Below are 19833 nucleotides of genomic sequence, written 5' to 3' on the forward strand. Positions count from 1 at the left end.
AGAAAGACAGAGGGATGACTATTTTTTCCTGTCCTCCTGTCCTTGTTCTTCAGCAACATTGGCTGCATAGCAGTCCTTGATCAACCTTTGCCAACCTGTTCTGCTCCCAGCATTCCCAACTCCTTAAGGTCAACTTTGAGGAACTTGGCCTGTTGGTCATTGGCATAGACTGTGGGAAGCCAGAAACTGCATCTTTGTGGCCTTAGAGCCCCTAAGATGACCTCATTAAAACTCACTACTGAGTTGAGGGAGGTACAAATGGGTGAGTTGCTATGTATTAAACTATTGCAAGCCTGAAGAGTGCCTTCAAAGATCTCCATGCCACCACAAGCAGGGTGGCTTGTAATTGTGATTTGTTAAGCAAGCCCCAATTACTTGGGCTCATGCATGGCACCGTCAAAAAACAACAACAACTGGACTGTACAATCCATCTTTGCCCGCTCTGCTAAACCAAGACCGAAGAAACCACAGTTAGTCTGACGGTTGAGCCTAATTTTGAAGTGTGTCTTTAAGAGCTTGCCGGCATCCCTTCTTTGTGCCCCACTGCTTCCCTGGACTTGTGTGTCTCGTGTCCATCCGCAGGCCTCTCTGATTTCACTGGGACAGAAGCAGACACACCAAATGGCCTCAGAAGGTCCTCTGGAACCGATCAGCCGGTCAGCTGAGAATGCCTGTCAGGCAGCCAAGTTCAACCGTCCGCTCCTCGGTCCCTCTGCCCGAAGGACTATGCAAATTTGCCTCTTTCTCTGCTTTTCCCCTCGCCAGCTATCCTACATGCCTCTGGCTGTGCACTAAACACCCAGACCTTTTGCCGAGAGCTTTTCTTAATCCCCTGGATTCTTTATATAGGAATTAATCTCTCCGCCACACTGGGAGAGCAGCAAAGAGACAGGAGATCTGGGTGGGGAGCTGATGCATATGTCTGTGTGTGTATTTGTTTCGTATGTGGAGGTCTAGAACGGTATTGCTTTCGTTCGTTCTTTCTTTTTTTTTAAAAAAATATTCTCTCCTGATCTGGATTGAGCTGCTCTCCTTGATCAGGACAGGGGACAACAAAGGTTGGGTAAAACTTTCTGTTGGGATTTAAAAGTTTTGGGGTGGGTTCAAGCATAGCAACATGGCTGAGCAAGAAAGTAGTGGCTTGCAGGTTCTTCTCTCTACTTTTCAGGTAAGAAACTAGCCAGAGAGACATCTGATGGCTCTGTGGCTCCTTTCCCCTCCTTTCCCTCAAGACAAGCCAGGGGAATTATCTAGTGGTGGAAGCTTTGCTATATTACACTTCCTGCATCCCAAATCAGAGGAGAGCATTCTTTACACTAGTCACGGTGGATGTATAAAAAAGAGGGATTGCTATGCGGCAGGCAGTCTGCCTTCAGATCACCCCTCGGCTACGGACTTCACCATGTGGTTGTTTTAGAATGGCTCACCCCCCCACCCCCACCCCAGTTACACCTTAGGTACAGTGCTTCTGAAATATCTCACCTAACAGAACATCCCGTGCACCCAGAATATTTGACTGTTGAGTGATGCTTTAAACATACAGTATTGTTGTTGTACTGGAGTTATGAGGGCAGGTTTTTTCCCCCCATCTCTTTTGCAAGCTTTGGTTGTCTCCAGCTTTAGAGTAAAATGATATTTTTTTCCCTATGCTTTTACAATATTTTTTTAAGATAAGAACTTTGTTAAATAGGTGACAAGCCTGGGTTCAAATCTGTTTAGGAAAACAGATCTCTCTCTCTCTCTCTCTCTCTCTCTCTCTCTCTCTCTCTCTCTCTCTCTCTCTCTCTCTCTCTCTCTCTCTCTCTGTTTGTGTGTGTGTGTGTGCGCCTGTATAATCATTCATTCTTGAGTGGTTGCTTAAATCTGATATCTGTGTTTAAACATGGCAAGTGAAAGCAAAGAAAAGCTTTGGGATTATTTGTAGGACATTGGAAAGGGATTCAAACGTTCTCAACTGCAAACAGAAAATAAGAGTTTTCATCATGGGAAAATTAAGGCTTTCAGCATTTAAAGACTGCTCCTGCTAGATAGAATATCAAGCATCCTGAGTCTGGGCTTCAGGAGCTGCTTGCTGTAGAGACAGGACAACATCATAACTTGTATTAGAGGAAATGCTATAGGCCTATTGTCTATAGGCTAGAGAAAGTCACTTGTCTGAGATGGTATAGATTCTCCTACTTGAGCAGGGGGCTGGACTAGAAGGCCTCCAAGATTCTATTCTATTCTATTCTATTCTATTCTATTCTATTCTATTCTATTCTATTCTATTCTATTCTATTCTGTTCTGTTCTGTTCTGTTCTGTTCTGTTCTATTCTATTCTATTCTATTCTATTCTATTCTATTCTATTCTATTCTATTCTATTCTATTCTATTCTATTCTATTCTATTCTATTCTATTCTATTCTACAATCTGTTCTATTCTATTCTATTCTATTCTATTCTATTCTATTCTATTCTATTCTATTCTATTCTATTCTATTCTATTCTATTCTATTCTATTCTATTATTTCTTTTTCTTTTTCTTTTTCTATTTCTATTTCTATTCTGTTCCGTTCCGTTCCATTCCATTCCATTCCATTCTATTCTTTCATTATTCCATTCCATTCCATTCCATTCCATTCCATTCCATTCCATTCCATTCCATTCCATTCCTATTCCTATTCCTATTCCTATTCCTATTCCTATTCCTATTCCTGGGGGAGAGTTAAGACAAGCAGGATGGAGAATGTAGAAATGTCCAGGATGCCTGGAACTAACTTGGAAGAAACAGAGTTGCCGAATTTAAGATTTCCTTTTGCTGAAGCAAAACCCAAGTCTTGACTAGCCTACTTAGCATCCTTTTTTTTTTTTAAAAAAAAGTCCATTTACAGATGGGTGGATTGTATTCAGTTTAGAAATTAGGGGTATTATTCTGCCATGATTTATCATAATTCTACAGCATGGTTCCAGTATTGATTGCTGGTTACGCTGTAGGAGATTATTTTAGACACTGTCATTAGCCTTAGACAGTGAGGAAGTGGCGGTCCTTGCTTCGATTCAATAGCATAAAAAGGAATTGTTGCCCCTGAGAGATAGAGCTATTCAGATTTTGGATAAGGATCTTTCTCTGTTTTCTCTTGAGATTCAACCTGAGAATATCTTCATGCTGGTGCTCTTTGAGTTTTGACCCTTTCATAAATGACGGGACCGTGGGCCCGAGCCTATTAGCTTTTTCTAAAAAAAATGCAGTTATTAAATAGCACCTCTTGAAAACAGCTATCTTCACCTTGATGTTGAAGTGCCCTGTTTTTTTTAGACAACCTCTTCATGATTGACTGATATCTCTTCAGCCAATCAGTCAATCCATCAATGCCATAGTTAGTTCTGTTTTACTTATTTAGCTTTGTCTCTTGTGTGTTTCTGAAACTTCACAGCAATTATTAAACCATACATCATCTAGGCGTAGAGTAGAGTAATACAACTCAGTGGATGCACCTCTGTTTTGCCAAAACACATTCCAGGCAAAGAGATAGACAGCAAGTAAGCTTCACTGAAATCTTGTTGGGCATTAGGTGCTGCCATATGTTCCAGCCTTAACTATGCCAGAAAATCTGTAGTTTCTTTTATCCACTTGCCTAATAAATCATTGGTTGTGTTCGCACAACAGACCGAGACACAAATTAACCAGCTATGGCTGGCAAACCCAGCCTGAACATTCTGTGCTTGTTATCTAAATCTTTAAAAACGGGATAATTCAATTAGATGATAATAATAAATAATAAAAGTTAGATAATAATGGGTTAGCCGGCAGGGGTGTCAAACTCAATTTCATTGAGGGCCGCATCAGCATTGCAGTTGCCCTCAAGGGGCCGGGTGGGTGTGGCCTGGGTGGGTGTGGCCTACTGGGTGGGCGTGGCTAGAGTGCGCATGGCCTACTGGGTGGGCGTGGCCAGCTCTACATCATTCGCATCAAGGCTGCCTATGGGGGCCTGGGCAGGAGTGGGACAGATCTGAGGGTCTCTGGCAGAAGGAGAGTCTCTGGGCCAGGGCCAAGGCAGTGGGGGGCCGTTTCCTCACTGTTTCCAGGATGGCTTCGCGGGCCACATGAAACCACTTCGCGGGCCGGATCCGGCCCCCGGGCCTTGTGTTTGACATGTCTGGGTTAGCGTGTTGGTAAACATAGCTCACAGTCCTATTTTGAGTTTTAGAAAGATTCTTTTTTTGGGGGGGCTGTTATTATTGGTTGCCTAAAGATGTTCATTGTTGCTATTTCTGTTTCTTGAGATGGTGAAGTCTGGGTGTCACTTGCTAATGAAAACTAAGCTGCAGTTTTAGAGTTTCAGCTCAAATTTTCAAGAGGGCCAAGTCTTTATATGGGTGTTGAATGATTCTGTTGACTTGTCTTTATAGCAGTGGTTGTTGATCACAGTCATCATTATTTGCCAAAACACTCTTGAAGGAAAACTATTTTGACACACAGTGTTTTTCTGGTGGTGACAGCATAAATTGTTCTCCAGGGGAGACATTTTCTCCTAAGGCTGCCTCTGGCTCCCAAGAAATGGTGAGGGTGGAAACTGCATTACCCAAAGAAACAAACAACAATGATATCTTTTAATTGTATGTCTGGCTTCTGCCTCTTGTTTTAAATTGCTTCCCTTTAGTGGATTTGTGGCATTGGATTGAAAGTGGCTTAAACTGTGATTTGAGTTTGACAGTCTTCAATTAGCTGATTTTAATTGCAATTGTATGGCTTTTTTAGTTTATACGCGAGCCATCTCAACAGGGCTTTTTACCCAGAAAATTAATGCATGAATACTGATAATAATAACTCACAATAAGCAAGCAAATCAGTTTAAGCTTGGACACCAGAGTTATGACTAGCAGCTCCTGTTCATTCTATTGCCATTCTTCTGCTGAAAGTGCTTTATGAAGATGATCAGTTGTCTTCAGAAATATCGAAGAATGCAGGAAAGCAGAAATTCAAGCATTGAACCTTTATGTGGCATTAATATTGGTGTTGCATCAAAGAGTTGGATGAGATGACCTTTAAGGTGCTAAATCTATTAATCTATATCCTTGGAAAAGCTCTGTTATATGATCCAGCTGATGATATGAACTGATAGCAAGGTGGAAAGTGCTACAAATCATTCTGCTCTTTCATTTACAGTGGTCCTGTCTTGCCAAACCTATGTCCCACCCTTCAAATACTATTGGCTTCTGTTCCCAGGCAACAAGTCTGCCCTATGAGCTATCTAGTTCTTTGACTTACACGTTTTTAAGGCAATTTTCCATTTTAAATAGGACTGGGTGGATGTTCTTAGGAACCTGAGGTCCAGGGTATTTTCTTCAGATGCAAATGTCTTTCAGGACATAAGATAAACCTTCGAATAAGTGTCTATATAAATTTTGATGGCTGAGAATGCCTATAGCATTCTTAAGCATTTAGTATCAGACTGTGCTTGAAGCAGGAAATTACTTGGATATAATTATCCTATTAAAAATAATGCTATAACTGTTCTGTTTTGTACCAATTTATCTAGCAGCCTTGAATGGGTGGTGGGAAAAAGCATTGGAAGAACATATTTGATTATTTTGGCATCCCATCTGCTGCTTACCTCTACATATGGTAGATACCCAGAAGTACATAAGTAGAAGGAAAAGTAGGTATGTTTACTCTTCCCAGGTAATTAAAATACTGTTTGGCTAAAATAATTCAAAGCCAAAGAATCTCAGCATCCTTGTTCAGTCTTCATTTCCCCAGGAATAAATGACCACTATGGAAACAAATCAATGTTAACTAAATGTCTTTTGGGAAAGGCTGGCAATATGATCAGCAATTACACAACTGGCTTGCATCATTCTGGTTTCCAAGAGCAGAGGACAATAACTTTCATGCCAAAGAAAACACTAAAGCTAAGACAGGCAAAACTCAATTTCTGTTTTCTTTATGTAATAAACAGTTACTTGATTCTGAGTAATCATTGAGAAGAATAGCAATAGCATTAGACTTATATAAAGTATGCCACCTCATGGTGCTTTATTTTACACTACTCTCTGGGCAATTTACAAGGTGAGAATATTGCCTTCAACAATCTGGGTCCTCATTTTCTAGAACTCAGCAGGCTGAGTCAACCTTAAGGCAGTCAGGATCGAACTCCTGGCAGTCAGCAGAGTCAGCCTGCAATGCTGCATTGTAACAACTGTGCCACCAGCATTTTCAAGATAGGGAAAGATCTCAGTTGAGTTTAATGCTGGGCCAAACCCCACCTTGTATTTCCTTGGTTCTCCTGTCCCCAGAGTTGAGGCTTTCTGCCTTATTTTCCAGAATCTTGTGTGATTTCTCAAAAGTCTTATGAAGTTTTTGAGCACTTTTGGCAGAGCCCTACTAACAGCTGTAGACTGAATGGGAGGGAGAGAAGGCAAGGAAGTTTTAGACAATTTGGCAGACGATAATGCAGTGAAAGACGAAGCTCTCACCACCCCATCCAGTTCAGCCACTTTATGTCCAGGGCTAATATAAAAATCTCTCTTCCCCACCCCCTCCTTTCCCAGACATAAAATTATTGATATTCCCTTTCCCAGCAAAGGGAAAAAGATCAGACTTTTTAAAAAATATAGATGAAAAATTCTGCACAGTTCTAGATTATAAAGGATGACTGTCTGAGTAAAATAAATGAATAGATCAGTTTGTATTCTGTACAGGGACCAATTTCAACTGATCTAATAAGAGATGCTTGCAGATCTGCTGGATAATGCCTATGACAGTCTCCTCTACCCGTTACATGTTTCCTGATATGTTTCCATTTCGCTTCCCTGGCTCATTTCTTTGCTTGAATAAATTTTTTGCTTAAGAAGGGATGTTGCATTCAGACAAATTTTCATTTTATTAGAACAGAGCTTGATGCGCTGCTTTGTCGGTTAAAGCCCTTTCATTTTAAGGGCAGACAAAAGAACAGTTTAATGAGAAAGAATTAAGAACTTTAAATTACCATGCCCTCTCTCTGGAATACCAGTGGCTTCTCTCACACACAAAAAACCTTCCATTATATTTTCAAAGCCTAAATCTCTCTTGATATTGAGAGATTTGCATCTTTCTGCACTGTAATGCATTAGGTAGCATGCAGAGAAGAAACGTGGTTTAAGATGTTTCATCATCATGATAGATGTTCCATTTCTGTGACAAACTGGCCAACAGGCTTGCTCTTAGATTGTTGACCACAGAGTTATGGAACCAGCGAGCTGAGGGACTGTGAAGTATTAAATGGGCCATGGTTTGATCTAGAGTTCAGAGCTCTTTAAAACTGTTGTTAATGACTTGGATTGAACAGTGGAAAGAATAGTGAGGACAATACAAAATTGGGTAGGCTAGATCAAATCTGAATAAGCAGTTGGTTGGAGTTAATTTAATTTAGACTCTTCTGAATCTAATTTTGGATAAATTAAACTTGCAGTTTATTAAATTAAAATTGACAAGTCAAATGACCCTTTTGGGGGGTTGCTATAAAATAGACTGCCTAGCAAGCTCCTGAGCCTACTGTTCCAGTTAAATATGAGATAGGAGCAAGACCATAGACTGTAAGTACAAAGCTTTTAACCAAACCCAGAGTATTCATATGATAAAGGTGATCTACAATCCCAAACCTGCATAGATTGGGATGATCTATAAATAACTCTCTCTTTCAATGCATAGCTTCAGGGTTCTTCCTATTCATCCTTCTTTTAGGACTTTAAATGGGCTCTGTTTGTTCTGTGCTTCAAAGATGAGAAAATAATTTCCCAAACTGGGTGCCCAACATTTTACAGGCCAAACAGTGCTCTTGGCCCTTGAGTGGGATACTAGGGGATGTAGTTAAAAAAATGTAGCCCAGGACAAAATTTGACTTCATTTAATTAACCTTTATATTGAGTTGAAAATGGTTCAGTATAGTTTATATAATGCAATAATATGCCAGGCATGAAGAATCAGGAGGACCGCGGATTAAGTCCCAGTTAAGCTAATTTATTGCTCATTCTATATGCAAGAATTTAGTCAACGGTCAGCACTAAATTGGTGCTATATAAGAGTAATCGGAATTCAAGAGGGATTTTGGGAACATAATGACTCCAGGCTGATTCCTTTTTTGACTCTGCCCCCAGTTCTGCCTGTCCTTCTTCTACATTACATGTCCTACTCCATCATATTAAAATTTAGTATTTGATGAAAAGTTTGGAAAAGCTTTGGGAACAATCCAGAAGTCTATAGCCATGCATGTCTATCTTAAATGGAGCAGTCTGACTTGACATAAAGTAATTTCCTTTGTCCTTTGTCTCCATATTAAGAACGGGTGAATTTGACATTCAGTTCCAAAAAGGATTGACTTCCAATACGCAGTTATGCAGTGGCTCTTTAAACTTTTAACACATTGTAGGCCTTTCGTTATCTTTTTTTTTATAACATTCACTAATGAGATTAATCAAGCTTAATTCTTAGCTGTTTTTTTTTTCGTTGAACATTTTGAAGCTGCTTTCTCCAGTGGGAAACTCTATAATGTGAACTTGCAAAGCTGTTTTAATGGAGTCACAGTTCTGAAATCATTGAAATAAAAACATGGTAACAAAGGGTTGGCTTTTGGAATGATCTATAAAAATAATTTGCTGCACCAAATGACGTTGAAAAATCCTGGTTAACAGCCTCTGGGTGAGGAAAAAAAAAGGCTAGATAGCAGAAGAACAAGGCCTCAGTAAAAATGAGGTCCATGTAAAGATACAACTACCTTAACCACGGTAAAAAAAGTAGAAGAGAGCAAATGAACAATAAGAGCAAATTTTAAAGTGAAGTATCTGATAAGCAACCCATTATGAAATAAAAGGTTTGCCCCAGAGAGAAGATTAGATTTCTTCTTTTTGAAGGAATATATAAGTCATAAACGGGGGGGGGGAGGCACTTACGAAGGGATAGGTGCTTTGATTTCTTTCAGGTTTCCTCCATGCTTTCACTATTTCTCTGTGATGAGAGCCCTTTTAAGGTTACACAGTAATGTGTTTTATGACAAGTTCTGCATAATAAAATGTGTGATTAGAAATGCATTAGGATTGGATGGAAGGAGTGGGGAGGGGGGAAGAGAAACAAAGAAATAGCACAAAGCAATTCAGAGATTGTTGCATGGAGTTTGCATGAAGACACTAATTTGTTCCAATTCCTTATTGTTAAAGACCCCACATCCCGTAGTGAGGTTGGAAAAAAAGAGCATTCCGTTTAGGAGAATGGATATAGAAACTTTGAAATTAATACAGCCTAACTGCTGGGACAAATAGCATACCAAGGAGATGATATACTGCAATGTGTATCTTTTTTAAAAACCAAGGATGGAACTCACCATTTTATATGTTGATATTAGAACACAGAACATAGACTAGAACATAAAAAAGGTAAAGGTAAAGGTTCTCCCGCACATGCGTGCTAGTCGTTTCCGACTCTAGGGGCCGGTGCTCTTCTCCGTTTCAAAGCCAAAGAGCCAGCGCTTGTCCGAGGACGTCTCCGTGGTCATGTGGCCGGCATGACTAGACGCCAAAGGCGCACGGAACGCTGTTACCTTCCCACCGTAGTGGTCCCTATTTTTCTGCTTGCATTTTTACGTGCTTTCGAACTGCTAGGTTGGCAGAAGCTGGGACGAGTAACAGGTGCTCACTCTGCTACGCAGCACTCGGGATTTGACTTGCCAAACTACCGACCTTCTGATCGACAAGCTCAGCGTCCTAACCCACTGAGCCACCGCGTCCCTTTAGACTAGAACATAGAATAGGCCAAATAAGTAAATAAACTAAAACTCTCTGATTCAGAATTTTTCAGAATCAGAATAGACCTGGAAGGGACCTTGGAGGTCTAGCTCCCTGCTCATTATGGCTCATTGGAATATCTGCAGTTATCTGAGTTTGGCCAAGGCACTAAACATAAAGAATTGTTTGTAAATCACACTGTATGAGTTTTATATGAAAGTATATCTGCAAACTAAGCAAACCAGGTTATCATCTGGCTTAACATGTTTACCATGCTAAAAAGACTAGATGAAACAGTATCTAGAAGGTCCTTTTGATTTTTCAACTGATTACACAAAAATTGACTAGAGTTGGGTGGCCAATCCATTTAAACCAAGAAACACCAGTTGAAGAGTTCTTTAATGCCACCTGCCTGTTTTGTGGATTAAAATGGCATAGAATAGTCATAAGATATACTGCTAAGTAGGAAGAAGATTGAGCCACACTTCTTCTGGTAGATTTATCGACCTTTTTTTTTTACCCCTGCAAAGATTTTTGATTAACAATGAAAATAAGAAATCAACGTCTTTTCCATTTCTTTTTTCCAAAACTAGGCTGTTGAAATGAAGAAAGCTTTGGAGGTTTGATGCAGGAGAGGATTTAATATGGAAGGATAGTGAATTCATTGGTGATGCTCATGGCCTGATTCCCCATGGAAGCATATGCTCAGGCATGTTTTTTTTCTAAGTTTTTTTTCTTACTTTTCCATCTGAACTACTATTTTGCACTAGAGCCTTGGAGATTTTGCAGCTCTCGTGGTAAATCCCCCACGCCCAAAATATACCCACCCCTGATATAGCTTCATCTACCACATGATGAATTTTGGATTTTGCGTAGATGCAGTATTTAGCGTAGAAAGTAAACACCATCAGTATTCAAATAGCCCTTTATAGAGGAAAGAAGCTAGTTACCCTTCTCAAGCACTTCCTAGCTAAAATATGTGAGAGAAAAGTGGCAGAGCTAAATCGGGGAAAAGATGCATTTATTTAAATGTTTAAAGCTTGATTATAGACACAATTGCAGTAGAGGATGGGAAGCAGTCAACTGAACAGGAACATCAAACCGGGATCCTTGGTGCTCTCTGTGCTTGGTGGTTTTCTTATAGACGTTACGTTAACCAAACTAGGTAACATCATCAGTGCTAGAAGGGAGTGGAATTGAGGGAGGGGAGGGGAGAAAGGAAGGAAGGAAGGAAGGAAGGAAGGAAGGAAGGAAGGAAGGAAGGAAGGAAGGAAGGAAGGAAGGAAGGAAGGAAGGAAGAACAGACTATGGGGTCCTGGGTGCTCTCTGAGCTTGGTTGTTTTCTTGCAGAGGTTTCATTACCCAAACTAGGTAACATCATCATGTTGATGATTTTACCTAATTTGGGTAATGAAATGCCCTCAAGAAAACAACCAAGTTCAGAGAGCACAAAGGACCCCTCATTTCAACCCTGAGCTACATACTGTATATTCTCCTTTATTAAACCTGCCTCCAGCTTTCTTTCTTTTCCCCCTGAACGAAGCATTTATGACAAACTCTGAAAACTTTCACAAAAGCTCTGCCATTGCTACCTCTGAAACTCCTTCCAACCTGCCAAAATTCCTACAGAAGTGCATGCAGCCGTCTTTTTGGATAGCCCAGTTATGGGATGGGTGAGTGAAATAGGGGTATCAATCAGTATTGACATTTGGTAATGTGTGAAATGGTCTTTTGTAGATCAAGTGGGTCAAGGGGGAAAAACAAAAGCCTTGCCAATCATGAATCATATTCTAGAAATGTCTCTTTAGGTGAACAATGTACAGTCTGAGGGTTATATGATCCTCTTCAGCTGTGAACATGTTTTCGTGCTGGATTAAACCTGTTACTTAATATGTCTGGAGCAGCTTTCCAGAGCCATCTTTCACCACTTTTAAATATGGCCCCTTGCCTTGATCTGGCCTACTTTTGCAAATGCCTAAAGAGATCGGATAGGTTGACAGGGACATTGCTTGAAGAGAAAAATGGCCTTTCATTTCTTTAGACTAATCAGTAGAAAAGGATGCATGATAATTTAGAAGCTCCAATTTGGAAATGGAAATTACTACATATCTGAAGAGCTATTCTCTTCAGGCAATTTTAAGATTGTGATCTAGATCGAGAAGAAAAAAAACAATCAGTAATTAAATGAAAAAATCCTGATGACATTAATCACTTTTGAGACCAATGCGGTAAGGATTTCGTGTTGTGTTTTTGGCAAAAATAACAAAATGTTTTGCCTTTTTTTTGGAGGATGTTTTTGGTTTGAATTAGTTTTCCTGATTGTTTCCCAGCCAGGTCCTCATCAAGTTTGATTCTGCTTACATTTAAAGACTAGCCTAGGATGCTGGTATGGATGTAGAAATAATTTATTTCTAGTGTGATGCTCAATAATTCATTGTTCCTTTTGTACCAGTTCTCATTCAGCTTAATGAAAGAAAATGTCTTTCAATATTTCTTCTACAGGAGAATAGAACTTTGGTGAAATTCTTCTGGGTGGAAAGTTGTGTTCCTGCACTTATTAAATTATGAAGTAGAGCATTTATACGTTCCTTAAGCCTCTTTCATTGCTGAATCTTCCATTCAGTGTTCTGCAGCTCCCTGACTTCTCAGTCTTGAAAAGTCCTTTGGCTGGAATATCTTCCTGACAGCTTCTGTTAGAATTTAGTGGAAGCCCAAGAAACTGTGAAGATTTCCTGAGTATTGGAGAGAGAGGACTAAGCAATGTAAGGAAGGTTATTTACATGTATCCTCATATCTAAATATGTGTGAATGCTCTGCTTTTCATTCTGCATCCTTTCTCCATTAATTTAAAAGAAGATTTCCCATGCTTCTTTTAAATCCCAGGTATACAATTCCTCTTATTAGATTGTCTGATTAGGAAACGTGGACAGAATGGCTTCAAAGAAAATGAATGTAGAAAAATTAAAATACATTTCATCACAGTCCTATTAGAGCAATAGCTGTGTTTGAGAAAGGCATTGGTTGGCTGAGAACTTCAGTGATGGCAACGTCATTGCAGCCAACTCGCCACGGCCAACTTGCCATGGGAAATTTGCCACGGAACAAGAGTTACACTAAAATCGAAGAAATGGTGGAATGTAGTCATTAAAAGAAAGGATGCCAAAGGATGGACAAAAATGAAATGTGAATGACAAAAATTAGAACATTTTTAGAATTATTTTAAATAATAATTAAATTGAATCGTTCCGTGGTGAGTTATCGCAAGTTGTCCTGTGGCAAATTGGCTGTATGAGTTGGATGTGATGAGTTAGCTGTGGCAAATTGGCAGTGATGAATTGGCCACAGCAGGTTGGCCAAGGGTGAGTTGTCCCATCTGGGTTTGTGATACAGTTTTTGATGTGATTGTTGGATCAGGGAGTTTGGAAAGGTTCAAATATACATAGTTGTAGTTGATTTAAACTGGTTTGGATGGCTGGTAGAAAACAACACCTCAAAAATGTATTCTGTTATTGTCAGCATCCAATTTTAATTACTTTGAGAATGTTCTTTTGAAAGTTTATGTATTAATTGGAGATGAGAAACATCTGTTATCAAAACCCTATAAAATATGACTAGTATCATGAGGAGTACAAACAATGTGATTAGAGAGGAGCAAGACTTAACATCATTAATTACATCTTTAATAATGAGACAATACAGTTATAGAGAAATAATGTTTCAGGATGTGCTAATCTTCAGGCAAACTGTTTTAAAACAATGTTTTGCTACTATGTAATACTGTAAGAATTATGTAAAATAATAGGGTTTAAAGAGTGCTAATTCTTGGAAATGTCATAATGAAGAAAGACGATATATATTCACGCATTATGGATTTGTAAATTAGCTGAAACATTATGGAAGGGCTGCAAAGGGAATAATTTTATCTTGATGAATTAAAAACAAAGAAAAAAATGAGCTTTTAGATTTTTATTGAGCTTTCTGCAAGTGGCATTTGTTTCTTATAATAGTAACATTTTACTATCACACCTCCTTTCTCTGTCATTATAGGTATATTTATATTAGGTTTGGGGTTGAGATTTATTTATTTATTTATTTATTTATTTATTTATTTATTTATTTATTTATTTATTTATTTATGGCAACAGTATAGGTTTTATTGCAGTTACTATTGCAATTTTTGTGATTTTTTTTAAGTGGGGGTGCATTCCATTCTAGGCTACAGCCCTGGGATTTTCTGATGATTGTTTATCCAAAATCTATCTTAAGAAGAACAAGAATCGGAATAGAGCTGGAAGGGATCTTGGAGGTCTTCTAGTCTACCCCCCCGCCCCCAAGCAGGAGACCCTATACCATTTCAGAGAAGAAATGGTATAGGTTCTTAGTCCATCTTAATCTGACTGCTTAGCTTTTCAAGACCACCAAAGGTCAGTTAGGAATTCTCATTATTATTTTACAGAATTTTGTTAAGAATTTTGATTTTAATAGTAAAATCTAATACAACGTAAAGTTCTGGAAACATTATTCATCCAGTAAAATCCAATTTTGCCATTTCTGCATGCTTACAGTGATTTTCTAACAATGTTTTAAAAATCCAACGGTTTATTTCGTTTAATTTGTACCAATAATGCAGAGGAATCTGTTTTTTTTCTTCTCACTCTGATTCTGTCTCCCACTCACTCGTTAGCCTTAAAAGAGCCATTATTCTTACTGCCTACTAGATATTCCTGCAGGGAAGATAAACACTCATCAAATATAATATTTATTGACAAGGCCTACAATAAAGAAATAAAGGGTGTTACGTGGGAACGGAGCTTCAGGAGACAGATTTTGCTATCCCATACAAACAGGTTAACAACTTGTGCCTTGCTGACATTGTAGAGCAGGAGTCTTCAAACTTGGCCCTTTTATGACATGTGGACTTCAACTCCCATCATTCTTCAGCCAGGCACCCTGGCTGAGGAATTCTGGGAGTTGAAGTCCACAAGTCATAAAAGGGCCAGGTTTGAAGACCCCTGTTGTAGAGAGTGGACACATAACTTATTTGTGGGGAGGCAGCCTAATCTCATGCCACAAACAACAACACACACTGACATCCAGCACCAATCAAGCTTTATGGATTCAAACTTTTTTTTTATAAAAAAAAACCAGACACACATTCATCCATTCATTCTTTCATTCATCCATTCATTCTCTTTATATACTACCTCACACTTAGGTTGGCCAAGCCTAGCCTGAGTTCAGGGAAGACAACTACACAGGACAGGTGATGGGACAACAGGGTTTTCCGACACAGACTTATGCAGCTGGTTCTTGGTGATGGTTTATCAGCAATGTCTGTCCACACATTCCTTTCCATGTTACTTCAGCTTTTTGTTAAGTTTAGGTTAGCTTTCTTCTCGATGGGAACTTGCTGGATGGCAGTTAGCGATCCACTCTGCTTGCTGCCCTCTGCCCTCTGATTTTGATCAACTATTTCCCAGGTTTTCTGCACCAGTTTTCCCTGTTGAAGACTAAAGTGACAGCTATTTTCTTTTCCTAGCCCACTCACCTATTTATTTAACAGTCCCTGATGCCAGATTGCTTACCCTCTCCCAAAGATCAGGAAACATTACAACAGAATTGCAATGCAATTGGATTTTTTTCTCTCCCCATCTTCCCAGAGTGCCTTTTCAGTAATTCCTTTTCTCTGAAGAAACAACCTGTGGATCTAGTTTTCTATATTTAATCCATCTTTTTTTTTAGAGTGTTCCTCATGCATTTGAGGAACATTGCATGTGAAATCATGCTGGCTGGCTCTATCCCTGATATTAATACTGTCCTGTGTGATCTGGGTCTTTATTGAAACATAGTTTTAAGGTTGTGAGCAGTGACGTGTGAAAATCCAGGGGTTTTCTGAAAAAAAGTAAATCAGTGTACTGGCCCTTTGTCAGTTAACTTACTGAGTCTAGTTAGTAGGCATTTGAAGAACTAGTGACCACAGCTATTGGTGATGGCCACTCCAAGCACAGAGAAGATACATGGAAGATGTGATCTGATTTATTCTCTCTCTCTCTCTCTCTCTCTCTCTCTCCCTCCCTCCCTCCCTCCTTCCTTCCTTCCTTCCTTCCTTCCTTCCTTCCTTCCTTCCTTCCGTCCTTCCTTCCTTCCTTCCTTCCTTCCCTTCTTCCCTCCCTCCGTCCCTCCCTTACCAAGGAGTGGATGTAGTGTACAGGATGTCATTGAAGCTGCCAAACTTTCTCTTGTAACAACAATTTCCTGCCCTTGACGCTGACTCCACAGTTCTGCCTAATATTTGCTGTTTGACTCTTTTGTGACTTTTATATCCAGTGCTAATAAAGCTGTCTTTGACATCTGGGATGTTCCAGTCTGCTACACACATTTGAGTCTGCTGGAACAAGCTGCTGGGTCAGTCATATCAGAACAGTGACATTGGCAAAGACAATGATGTAGAAGGGTTGAAAGAAGGTATAATTTCAAATGCTTGCTTAGAAACCGTGTATTCTGCAATTTGTCCCTCCCAGTGACTCCACCTCCTGACAGAAGGTTGAAATTATGTGTTGCCTTTTCAACAATCAAGCATCTTGTATGCCCCCTTTTTATTTTACCATAAACATGGTCCGGTTGAAGTATTGAATTTCTGACATTGTTTTGAAACCTGTGGTGGTTAAATTAACAGGAACGTCAAGCTGGACATGAGGAACAGGAGCTGGGAATAATGAAGGGTTTGGAAACTAAGTCTTAAGAGGAGATATTGATTTAGCCTTACATACAGTGATTGATATGATGGTATTTTTCAAATATGTAAGGGGGAATCATCTAGAAAGCGACAAGCATGCAAAGGCTTCTGTTAAAGGAAGGCAGATCCTGGTTGAATGTTAAGGAAAATTACCCAATAATTAAAAAGCTATTTGCCAGTGCAACTATTATCCAGAGAGGTAGTGAGCTGTCCTTCAATGGATGTTTTTAAGAAAATACCATCAACTAGGAATGTTTTAATTTGGATTTTTCTATTCAGCAGTGGGTTGGGCCAAAGACTCTTAGCTTCAAGTTTCTTTGATTTTAAGAGTACCCATCAAGGAGAAAATTAGGAAGCTGAGCTACAGGATTAGTATGTTTTTGGATTTGGCTGTGAATGAGATATGAACCCAGTCATTGTTTGTAATCCATGGTTTACAGCTCAGCATGAACCAATTCACAAAAGATTTTTCAATGTCATGCTTTAATGAAGCCAGCCACTGTCAAATGCAGCAGAAATGGGAACATTTCTTGAGGCTGAGCGATGCGTAGGGACTTGACAGGATGATGGAGTTTTCTCTTCCTCAGATTCTTTAAATTGGTCTCTAAGAAGGGCAGTTTTCTCTGTGACTACATCTAGAAAACATCTGTCCTCAGCCTTGGTATATTCCAGATGTGTAGAGTTGAACTCTAGCATTCCCAGATATAGGCATTCTGGCTTAGGAAACTCTGGGGACTAAAATTCACAGGTCTAGAAGATGATCAGCTTAAGGAAGGTTCTGGGGCGATTTGAGACTTCAAGAGCAGATATTGTTATTTGGGGATTATTGGGGAGTTGAAATGTCCTTTCTTCCAAGATTAAAGTTGATTGGAACGAGGCCTTTGATGATGAATTGCCCAAAGCAATCAGAGGGCAGATTAGTTTGTATGTCTAGGAGTTACTGGTGTAATGTAACCTTTTTCTCTCTGGGTAGATGGATGCCATGGTTAGTTGTCAGCAATAAAATCTTAATTGATTTATAGTCCCCTTACAGAGTTGCTTATTTGTGCCAATCGGTTTGTCTGTTGCCCGGCTGTTAACAAAAACCGTGGCCGACACAAGGTTATTTATTTTTTTTCAACGCTGCTGATTAGTTTATCAAGGCTCAAGCATGTTACTCAAGAGAAATGGGCAGATCCGCCTTTCAAACTGGCCTTATGTAAGCTGTGTTCAACTTTTCACCTAGCATTTAACACCAGCCTTGGGAGAGTTAATTTGGGAGTCCCAGGATGGCACGCAAAGCAGCACTTGTGTTAATTATAAATAGATGCTTAATCCGCAATCTTTCTTGGGGAACATCAAAGTTAATTCTGAGACTCCCCTGTTTCCCCCCCCTCGTATTTGCTGATTCACACATTGTGCTATGTATGCAGTGATTTATCCTGTTTTACTGAACAAGCCAAAATGGGTTAGGTTTATACTGCATGCTAAGGCTAAGCTGTAAACGGAGGCAGAAAATAAAGTCAGTTTCAAGTCAGATTCGACTTCGTTCATGCAGAGGTTGTTTGTTTGTTTGTTTGTTTGACCTAATTCAGAAGTGATTTGATGTGGCCTATGTCATTACAGCTTTGATCTTTCCAGATCCAGTTTGGTCTGGTGGTTAAGGCACCAGGCTAGAAATGAGGAGACTGTGACTGTGGAGCTTGTCAGTCATCCAGTGTATAGTTGTGTCAAAGGTGCTTTTTTTCTTGAAAAGGCAACTTCTTCCTCAAGGGAAAAAAATAGTCCTGTTGCCTTGAGACAGGAGACTGCAAGTTCAATCCTGCCTTAGGCACAAAAGCCGACTGGGTGACTTTGCGCCAATCACCAGGAGAGGCGGAGTTGTAGTCTCACCTTAGCCATGAAAGTTGGCTTGCTGAGTTTGAGCCAATCACTCTCTTTCAGCCCAACTCTACCTCACAGGGGAAAACAGGAGGATAAAGGTGTGTTGGATATGTTCACTGCCTTGAGTTATTTGTAAAAATAACAAAGGTGGGATACATACACACACACACACACAGACACAGACACAAACACAGACACACACAGAGACACACACAGAGACACAGACACACAGACACACACACATACACACACATACACATAATCCCCATCCAAATACTTACAGGTATAACACTGTTTAGTTTTCTGGAGTGTTTGCTGAATGATACAAACCACTATAGCTAGTTTCATATGACAAGATAAGTCAAATCCAAACAAATCACACTGTTAGCATGCATTAGTCATTGTTGTTTGTAAAATTTTCTTGTCAGTACTATTAATTCTCCAGCGCTAGGGTCTTTTGTGTATATTCAAAGTAATCATTTTACCCATGCTTCATGCAATTATTGGCATTATCTTACCGTGTATTCCCCTTTTACCTCATTTGTTTGTATCTATTAACTTAAAATAACTCATTTCTCCAGCAAGTAGACTCGGTTTCTTGAAAGCTTATGCTATCATAAATCCATTTGTCTTAAATTCCTCTTAAAGGTGCCTCGGGTTGTGTTTTTGTTTTTGTACCTTTGATCTCCTGCTCTAGCAGCTTTGAAATGTTAGAGCAACAAGGATCCCTAATTGCACCGTGATCACATGTTTGAACAATGGAAGCTGAGGCAGCCTGTGTTTATTCAGACACATCCAACTGGTCTATTCTCTCTGGAGCTCCTGTCAAGCCCATTACACCCCTAGATTGCCTAAGACATTTTAACGAGTGAGATTCCTTTTTTTTTATAAAAGAATACAATATATTGTAAAAGCAAAATAATGTTTATGAAGATTTGTGTTTACATTGCAGAGTTCCCACGACAAGGACGTGATTCTGAATACCCTGAGTATTCTCACGAATCTTCTTTCTGTTGGTAGGTGGAAAACTGAATATTCTATTGTACGTCTTAAGATGAGAAATCTTATATGAGAAAGTACATCCCGATGTACCAATCTCTAGAATTACAATTGGATAATATTAGGCAACGGATTAGTAGTTTTCTACCCTCACTTTTTATATTGTGATATGAAATGGATTATTTACATTAAATAATAATAATAATAATAATAATAATAATAATAATAATAATAATAATAATAATAATAATAATATTAATAATAATAATAATAAAGTTGGAAGGGACTTTGGAGGCCATCTAGTCCAACCCCCTGCTTAGGCTGTCCAGTCTCTTCTTAAAAATGTCCAGTGTTGGAGCATTCAGAGCTTCTGGAGGCAGGTTGTTCCACTGGTTAATTGTTCTGACTGTCAGAAAATTTCTCCTTAGTTCTAGGTTGCTTCTCTTTTTGGTTAGTTTCGATAGATAGATAGATAGATAGATAGATAGATAGATAGATA

At 39.3% G+C, this 19833-nt stretch overlaps 1 protein-coding gene across 1 annotated transcript in view; it reads left to right on the forward strand.

Moving 5' to 3' along the window:
• Positions 1-1117: 1117 nt before the first annotated feature.
• The window catches only part of AGBL1 (AGBL carboxypeptidase 1), a gene marked incomplete at both ends in the record, with an annotated part of 348471 nt that continues 329755 nt past the window's right edge, over positions 1118-19833 (forward strand). The window contains 2 exons of the mRNA XM_083371322.1: positions 1118-1168; positions 19288-19351. Of these exons, the coding sequence (XP_083227448.1) occupies positions 1118-1168; positions 19288-19351 (115 nt within the window). The remainder of the gene's footprint in view (positions 1169-19287; positions 19352-19833) is intronic.

The sequence above is a fragment of the Vipera ursinii genome, assembly GCF_947247035.1.
Source record: "Vipera ursinii genome assembly, chromosome: 11".
NCBI lineage: Eukaryota > Metazoa > Chordata > Lepidosauria > Squamata > Viperidae > Vipera > Vipera ursinii.